At 43.2% G+C, this 9281-nt stretch overlaps 1 protein-coding gene across 1 annotated transcript in view; it reads left to right on the top strand.

Annotated features, from left to right (window-relative positions):
* Positions 1-3450: 3450 nt before the first annotated feature.
* The window catches only part of TBC1D2B (TBC1 domain family, member 2B), a 24451-nt gene continuing 18620 nt past the window's right edge, over positions 3451-9281 (top strand). Inside the window, exons 1-2 of the mRNA XM_010144093.1 lie at positions 3451-3607; positions 8142-8307. Of these exons, the coding sequence (XP_010142395.1) occupies positions 3472-3607; positions 8142-8307 (302 nt within the window). The 5' untranslated portion in view covers positions 3451-3471. The remainder of the gene's footprint in view (positions 3608-8141; positions 8308-9281) is intronic.

Below are 9281 nucleotides of genomic sequence, written 5' to 3'. Positions count from 1 at the left end.
AACAGCACAGGCCACTGTCTTTGAAAACAAAAAAGCCTTAGCCAGTGATGATAGTGTGTCTCATCACTTACGTGTGGATAACTTTGTGAACAGTGGGGAACTGGGCAGAGAGTCGAACAGAATTTGCAGAGACTTTTTACAGAAGAAACCCTTCCCTGGGTTACTGGCCAAGCAGCAAGCATTCCAGACACCGCAGGTTTTGGAGCCCAGATCCCTGAAAGTATGGGACACCAAACTCACTGAAATCAGAGTTATTTAGGAGCTTTTACTCTAATTTGTCAGTAATCTTTAAGGATGTGGCAGTAATTAATAATGGGGTGCTCGAGCTTAAATAGATGATCCTGGTTTTTCCTTTTTTTCCACACTGCCCCCGCCCTCCCCCCCAACTTTGCTGGTTAGTGGTTGCAGTGCTCTAACGAAAAATCGGGCTGCCCTCCAAAAAAGCCATCTGCCTCCAAATTTGCCTTTTGAACATAGTGGGACTAGTAAATCTTAAGAAACACGAACTTTCCGGTGATGTTCCCTTCTATAAAAAATCTTGAGGGAGGGTTTGTCTGTGTTCAGAAAAGGATCATGGCGAGAATATTCCTGAGTTTCCTCAAAATGGCATGTCTGCTTATTGCATCTGTTTGGACTCTTGCTGGAAGTGTTTAATGTGGCCCACCAGTGGGGTCGGGTAGGTGATGCCACTGGGTCGTTGTTCTTCTCAAGTGATTCTTCTGTGTCCGGCGTGTGCTGGAAGAGGGTAGTTTCTGCAGCATCCTTAGTGGGAGAATACAGGGGAGCGGTTTAAGTAAATGGCAATGGTTTCCCATCATCTATGTTGAAGACAACATGGGGACCGTATGTCTCTTTACTTGCAGTGTGTTTTGTTGCTAGTGTTGCCTGTAAATTTGCAATAGTAATTCCTTATCTTGCACCACTTCAGGTGACATTTATGGTGGTTTTTCTTCTCGTGGAAACGCCTCCATTAAAACGTGACTAGCTGAGGTTCTTTCTTACTGCAGCGCCATGCAGTGGTTCAGTACAAGTAAGGATTTTTTGCGAGATCTGATCGGTGCTGCACCTAGTTAAATGTTCTGTCTCTCACGGTGAGCAGTTGCTAGGTACTCTGAGAAGTCTTGAGAATGGGGCAAGCACTGAAGTGTTCCTTTCTTTAACAGGTAAAGTGAATTAAAAAATTGTTTGCAAATTTGTCTTTAGTTTAGGAGGAGGGGAAGAGGGAGGCTTAAAATATTCTGTGTGTGGTTTTGAAAAAAAGTCGGTTTCAAACAACAAACTTCAAAGATTAATTTTGTTTAAACAAAACTCAGCAGAGATTCCCAAGGTACTCTTTTACTTGTAAATAGATAAGATGCCTGTGTAAACTCAGTGAAAACTGTTCAAAGGGAGTGGAAACTCCATACGAGAAGGAAGGAAGGCAAAGTAACTGCAGTGGCAGGGTTCCAAGTAATTCTTGGAAAAATTAATTAAAATAAGAGAGTGAGAAACCTGTATTGCTTTGCTGTCCCGTTTAACACTGAAGCACCGTAACTGCTACCTGACCCGATGGGTGACAGTGACATCACTGTGAACTGAGGATGTATACGTGCTGCTCAGCAGAGAACAAGTGCAAAATTTAAAAGTAACAAGGAGCAACCCCGATAAAATCAGTTCATGGCTTTCTAAGGACTGTTGGGGAGAGGATAACGGACACATTGTGAAAAAGGCTCATTGAGTTGCACTAGGCACGGGCAGAAGTTAATTGTAGGTAGACCTTGGACTCCAGGTGAGGTGCTGCATTAGCTATGTTGCGGTAGCAAAGGGAACCACTTCAAAACTACATCCTGTGTTAGTGGGAGCTCTGCAGATTCTTGGTGGTTTTTTGCTGGAGCACAGTAAAATGTTGCTTTACAAGGCCTGCAGGCAAGTCTATCGAAAGGGAATATAAAGGTAGGCTCCCAAATTTACCACAACTGAAGATTTGTCCCCAGAAAAAACTCCAAAGGAAATACTTTTGTACTAGAAATAGAAGGGGAGACATCTACTCTTTGCAAAAAGCGACTGGAGTCTGTAGACCGAAAGCCTGCTGCTGTGGTCATTCCAAAACTGCCAGCGATGGCCGTGTGGATTCATGTGTCCCAGTGTTCGGTTCTTCAGCACTTTCTGAGAAACCTCACAGATACTTCCAAACTATTGTTTTCTCATGCCTTTTTTGGGGGAAATGTTTTTCCCCCGTTTCCTGTGAGCAAGTGAGATATCCATAAATATATGAAACTATTTTCCGTTTCAAATTACAAATATCTTGCTTACATACCTCTCTCACCAACTGAGAAAAGTGAACCTGCAGAGTCCTCTTGGATCACTCTTTGGTTTTATTTCACTGCTTGGTTTGATTTATGAATGTGTATTCCATTTATGTATATTATGTGTCTTCTCACTTATACGATGTTCTGAGAGGAACCAAAGCAACAGCTCCACGAATAACTGGATCTGCTTTCTGACTAACTTCCTCGCACAGTACGTCGGAGCCATATGCCGATGTTGTGGATGTTAAAGCTCTTGCGGGTACAAAAAGCCGAATTATAAAATACAAATCTTTCTGTGTGATTGCTAAATGCTAGGATAGCAGATTGCTGAGCCAGAGAGAGCACTCTGGGGAAGCATCAGTCCTTGTTTGCCATATTGCTTATGCTCTGTCTTGTAATTAGCTGCCTTCAGGGTCAAAATATGATGGTAAATGGATCCTCCACTTGGACTAGACCAGAAGTGTTCTCCTATCAAAAATGAAGACAGATCTGTGCCATTTCTGTGCTTTATGCAGCACTTACTGTATTGCCTTTGTAAAGAAATCTGTGGCGTTTGTTGGTCTCCGTTCTTTTGCAGCCATGCCCTGCACAGGTCCCCTCCTCGGCTGCGGTAAACAGAACAGGAAGCTATTTGAAATTAAGTTGTCTTTAAAGAGTAAACACAGTCATTTGCCCAGTAATGATGGTTTTTCATTTTTGATGCCACCAAGCACTTTGGGAGAAGGTAGGAAGGTCGTCTTGGTTTTTGCTAACAATAAAGCAAGTTAAAAACAGAAAACAAGAATCTTCCAGAGTGTGTACGGGACCTTTTTTTCATAATATAGATTTGTAGTTATATATTTAAACAACACTTATTGTGTTAAATATATGGTGCTGCTGCTGCATTTTCTCATGTTTGAGTGTAAAACAGGAGAAAAAAGAAGGATGTGACTTCTTAGTGGCTTCTAATGGAATTGTCATGCAAGTCAGGGATGTGTATGTGGGCACACGGTGCACCTGGTACATTGGTGGTTATTTCTTCTAAATCATACCGCTTTTGGGTGGTGGTAGCTTGCCGATCTGTTAATTATCTGGGTTGGGGTTTTTTGTGGTACTTGGAGTTACTACATTCCTGTACCAAAGACATGCTGTGGTCTCACTGGCACTGTGGTTCTTGGTGTTGTAGGCTGCAACGCGTCAGGATATGACATACTGGCTTCAGGAACTTCAACAGAAGAGGTGGGAATACTGTAACAACCTTGACGCAGCAAAAAGGGACAGCCGAACTTCCCCTACGCCAAGTGACTTGTCCAAGGGTCTTGTTGCCAAAGACAACCCTGGTAGGTTGAAAATTTGAGTGAAAACAGAATACATGTTTCTATTCAGTGTCAGTTAATCGGTGCAAGGCACAGAGTGGGATAAAGAACAGTCTTAGGAAGTCTTTTGTCACGTCATGTCATCAGGTAACTCTATGTAAACTTTGCACATGTTGATATGCTCTAATTAGTTAACATAAAAGTAATTTTATGTGTGATTTCACTTCTCTTTCAAAATCTGTTGATTTCTGTAAAAACAGAATTTTAGAAATGAAGTGAAATGGAGCAGTCCTATGACTAGGTTTCATTAAGTGACAAAGGTTCTGTCTGACTGTGATAAAAAATTTCCTGCCTTTTCTAACTGGGAGCCAGTCTGCACCCATACTACACTCTGCAAATTAAATTCAGTCCCTGCAATACCTTTAGCCAAGCAAAATGTAAATTTAGACTGATGTCAGAGTTATAAAAACCTACCCGTGTATTATACAAAGTTACTCTGCGTTTTTGACTGTCTTGCTCAGGCACTTCTGCCTTGTTTTATTCCTGAATCATTACCGAAATGGATTCTTTGCTGATTTCTGTTATCCCTAGATAAGACTGTGTAAAATCCTGTTCTATGCCAAGTTAGACATGTTAGTAAAGCTCTCTTGGGTTTAAACAGTGTCTTGAGGTCAGGCGTATTTCATCAACAGGTTTGATGTTGGTGTTTGATGTTGATTTCAATTTGCTCAGAAGGTAAACCCAGAAATGTGAAGCTGACTTCTCTCTCTCTCCCCCGGCCCAGTTCAGATCCCATGCTGCGGTACTGTCCTCTAGCCCAGTTTACCGCTGTCGTTGGAGAGCAGGCTGCTCGTGGCTGCTTGCTCACCCACAGCTGGCTGGAGAGCGTGTTTGTGTAGCGGCTCAGCTGGATGTGTCGGCCACACCAATCTAACAGCGAGTCGCTGCTTAAAGGAACGCCCAGCTCTCTCCCTTCATAAGCACTGGTGCTACTCTCACCCTTCCACAGGCTGGTGCAGCGAGTGCAGCTAGCAGGAAACATCTTCTTCTCTGGGATAATTTTTGGCCAGTGCAGCTTCCTGAAGTGGTTTACTTGTAGAGACAGATGAGTGCCAGGATTAGTCCAAGAGAATTGCTGGGAATGCGGAGTGGGGTGTTTTGAGGGAACCTTTCTGGCAGTAGACAGTCCGGATCGCAGCTTGTCAGACGATGTGCTGCAAGAACATACGTATCGGTGTGCAAAGATCTAACAGCTTGCGCGTGTTGGAAAGGGTAAGGGGCTGTGGCTCTTCCAAACCTTTGCCTTTCTACCTTCAGCCTCTCATTCTCTGCCCCTGTGCTGAGTTGGTTGAGTTCAAGTATTAGCCAAAAAGGAAAGGTGGGGTGTTTTTCTGCTAGATTAATGAGTGGAATATATTTACTGTGCAGTCAGGTGACTTCCAGAGGTGATGGAAGGAAGGGAACAAGGCTAAACACGGGAAGCAGGGTAAAGCCAGGCAGGACTGCCCTCTCTTGGCAGCAGACTGTTGGATCAGATCAACTGTAACGTGTAACTTGTCCCCAAATCTCTGTTCTTCCTTGTTTTTTCTGTACTTCCCTCAGAGCTTAGGTACGGTGTGAAGTGAGGCTGCTGACTCCGCAATCTCTGTAGGTATTGTGCCCTCACTCCTGTTTTGCATCAGATCTAACGATCGTAATCCAGTCCCGTTAGCTCAGTGATCTGACGTTTGTCTGTCTTGTGAATTGTTGAGCATTTTTTAAAAAGTAAATGTGCATTTGATGATGTGCTTTACACCAGAGTACAGGAATTGGTTTATTCTGCTAGTGCTTGGGCACAGACGCCATCACTAATGTTTTAAAAGGGGGAGTGCTCTTTCTCCAGTCCAGGAACAACGTTGCTTGCTGCCTGTTTTGTCCCTGTGTCCTCCCTCCCTCCCCTCCCCCCAGAAACGTGGACCAGCTGGAACATAACTAAAGCTGAGGTACTGCTTTATGGATCAGGCTTGACAAGTTTCTAAGAATATTCAAGGTAGTGAAAAATTCAGGTATTTTTCAAAGCTAGTGTTACAAAATGATTCTGTAAGATTTGTCATGGAGCTGCCTTACTACCATGGAAGTCAAATAAACTGTTTATTCTTTATAAGAGATTCTTTTCTGTCTTGTAATTGATTGAATTTAATGTAGTTTTTATAATTTCAGTTCTTAGTTATGCTGTTCCTTAAGTCTTAATTTGCGTTAATAACAAATGGTATGTCATGTATTTATAATATTTTTGTGTTTTGAAATCCGTTTAAAAATGAGATTATTTTTTTCACAGTGATTGCGTTAGCAGCTACAGTACATTGTGCCGCTGCTGTATCTGCTGCGTAGTCCATCCCTCTAACCAGTCAGCTGGCTGGGGTAGGCAGGGACTCATGTACCAGGAGTAACCTCGGGCAGTCAGAAGGTTGAGGCAGACTGATTGGCATGTCTGTTAGTGGAAGTGCATTTATTAGAAATTCAGCTCTTGTGCAACTCATTTCCCTGGGCCATACTATAAAGCGATTCTGTAGTCTCGTCAAATCATGTGGGTAGGAGATGAAACAAGCTGTCAGTGTGAAAGCAGAATGTTAGCATTCCAGCCTGGTTTGGGGGCCCCTAAGTTTTTGATGTGTGGGATTTTTGTTGTGTTGGTTTTGTTTGTTTGTTTGGGGTTTTGGGGGGGGGGGGGGGGGGCCTTTGTGTGTGGGGTTGGTTTTTTTGCCCCTAAGTTTTTGATGTGTGGGATTTTTGTTGTGTTGGTTTTGTTTGTTTGTTTGGGGTTTTGGGGGGGGGGGGTGTGGTCCTTTGTGTGTGTGGTTGGTTTTTTCTTTTCATTGAAACTTACTGTATTATCTTTCCTCTTCATAAGACAGTGAATAGGATCAAAAGTTAGTTTTATCTAACTCTTTGTTCAGCTCAAACAGCCAACGTTCAAAAGAATTTGGAATTCAGTTTGTTTGGCCAATAAGGCACTGAGGAAGTTTCTATCAACACTCTTCACAGAATAAGTCAAGGCAGTGTGATTTGTACCGATATGTGAAAGATGACCTGATAGACTTCTGTTTCAGACACTATTTTTCAAGAGATTTTTAGTGTAAATAATCTTTTATGTTGGTATTTTTTATCTCAAAATGTTCCGTCTTCCTACTTCTAATCTTCAGTGTGGGCTAAATAAAAATAACCATCTGCTGAGTAATTGGAGGTGATTAAAGATGGTCCTGCTGCTAGTGCCAAGTAATAGTCAGCACAAAGACTGAAAGGTTCACCGGTGCTGAAACGGGCTATCGTGATGTCCCAGAGTTTTTCCCTTCCTGCAGAGAATCATTCAAGTCCAGTGTGTTACTTTCCAACGTAACTGCTGAAACAAGTCTGAGCCTGTTCTCAAAGATTTTTAATCCATGTCAGTACTTTGCAAATGATATGGAGAAGAGTCTGGAAATTACATCTGAGCATGTTTTTAACTCGTCTCTTCCGAGGGTTTGTAGAAGGCCATAAGGTACTTCATGCTTCTCCAGAATGTTTTTGCTATTCGTAGTATATTCCGTACTCCTCATTTCCTATTCCCTCTGCCCGACGGAGGAGGGGTGAGAGGGAAAGTGAGCTATCCAGGATACTGGAAACACCGAGGTAATGTGAAACGCACAGACTCCGCAGTACATGTTGGACAGCATGGTGTGTTGGAGACCTGGCTAGCTCTGCTGGATCAGCCTGGATCCTCTGGGCTTCATTCGCTCTGGCTCAGGGCTCGCTCCAGTTCTTGGCTGGTTCCTGAGGAGCCGTTTGGAGCCTGCATGAGTTTGCTGGCCTGTGTGCAGTGCTGGGCCTGAGCTGCATGTCTGCGTGGCTCTGGGCCTGATCTCTAGATTTGCTGAAGCGCACGGCAGAGTTTGGCTGGGTGAATTGATGTACAGCTGCATTCGGCTTCACCAGAGCCTTGCTGATGCAGTAGGTCTCCGAGGTGTCTGCAGTGCCCGTGCTCGTTTCTGGGTTCCGGGAGTGCCCCTGCTGGCTTCCCGCAGGGCTGGCTCAGCTCTGCGATGCTCAGGGACTTCAGCAGCAGCGTCACTTCTAGGACCGAGCACACCCTGGAAGCTGTGTCGTAGTGTTTTTCTAACACTGTTCCTGACTTACAAGTTCCGATAGACCTAAGCTTGTTTTACAAGGGGGTTTTGTGGGTTAATATAATCTACCTTAATTTTTACGGCTTTTATAGCTGCTTAATCTAAATGAATCAATGTTAGCTAACAGAGATTGTAAATCAGTCAGGAAATAATGCTTCGTGAGCATCACACGAGTCCTGTTACCAGAAGTATGTGGCTGCAGGGAGAGCTGACTGAGGAAAACACTACTATTTTAAAGTTAATTTGAAGAGAGTGGTTTATAAAGTTATGTTGTAACTTAAAATAAAACCCTATAAAATAAAAATAAAGCTAAAACTCCATTACTAGGAGGTTTAGCAGTGTATGACTTTATATAGTCACTATTATTAAAAGTTTTGCCTTTTTTTCTTTCTCTCTCTCTTTTTTTTTTTACACAGATTTGAGTATCCTAAGTCAAAATGCTTCAGCGGAGAGAGCTAGAAATATTCTAGCTGTGGAGACTTCTCCAACAGACCTGGTGGGGGAACAAGCAGCTTCCCAACCTGCACCAATCCAACCAAGTGCCATCAATTTCTCGCTTAAACAATGGAGTACTGAAATCAAGTAAGCTGGGAGAAATCAGGAGATTGACAGTTGCTGGCAGAGACTGTTTCCCACTGAACGCTGTGTGTGTGTGGTAGGCAGAGCTTTTTAGAAGAACTGGGAGGGATGGGGTGGGTCAGGACATGGGGCTGGATCTCTTCAGGTAAACAGTTTCTGTATTCTGCTGACCGGTTTGAAGGGCATAGCCGAACGTCGCTGCGTAGCGTTACTGCTGCCTGAAAGGGCGGCTCGGTCCTGTGGGTCCCTCGTGGCGAGGGCTGTGCTCTCTGAACCCGAGCCGCAAGCCGGCCGTTGTATTCTCAGCTAGTCCTGCTCTTTATCCTTCGTTGTGAAGTGGGGCTGCTGACTGCTAGCATTCTGGTAGTCCTGGTATTTAGTGCTTATGAAGTATTTTTAGTGATGAAAATGAAAACATTTAATTAATTCTCCTTTGGTTTCTTGTTCAAAAAATAAAAGCACATGGCACAGATTTGAAATCAGTGTAGTTTGGATTCCTGAGCAAAGGTGTGGCAGACCCCTTCTGAAGAAGAGCAAAACCACAGCTTACCCCCTCACTCTTAATGAGTTTGCTCTTTGGTATTAGTGGCTTTAAGGAAAGCAGCCTTACTGTTTTTCAGCTCTCCTGTTAACAGTTCCTTTCTAAATGTTTTCACACCTTGCTCTGCTCACGTAGACAGATCTGCCGCTTCTACTCGACGTATATTACGGTGCAGAGGAGTTCACGAAGCGGAGGTGTAGCTTTGGTTAACTAGACCACATCCCTCTTGAGCTGCGAGTAAAATGTGGTTTGTGCTGAGTTAAACAGATTTGGTCATAATAGAAGGAAAATAACCTGAAATAATTTCTGTGAACTCCTATATACTTGAAATGAGTATTTCTGGCTTTTTAAAACTTTTTTCTTGATTTTTTTTTTTTTTTTTTTTTTAATTTTTTTTTTCTTTTTCCCCCCTGATTTGAAGTTTCTTTCTTTGGGG

Source organism: Buceros rhinoceros, unplaced genomic scaffold (assembly GCF_000710305.1).
Source record: "Buceros rhinoceros silvestris isolate BGI_N320 unplaced genomic scaffold, ASM71030v1 scaffold14829, whole genome shotgun sequence".
Taxonomy (NCBI): Eukaryota; Metazoa; Chordata; class Aves; order Bucerotiformes; family Bucerotidae; genus Buceros; species Buceros rhinoceros.
The sequence above is the reverse complement of the archived record's forward strand: the minus strand, read 5'-3'. Positions and strand labels throughout refer to the sequence as shown.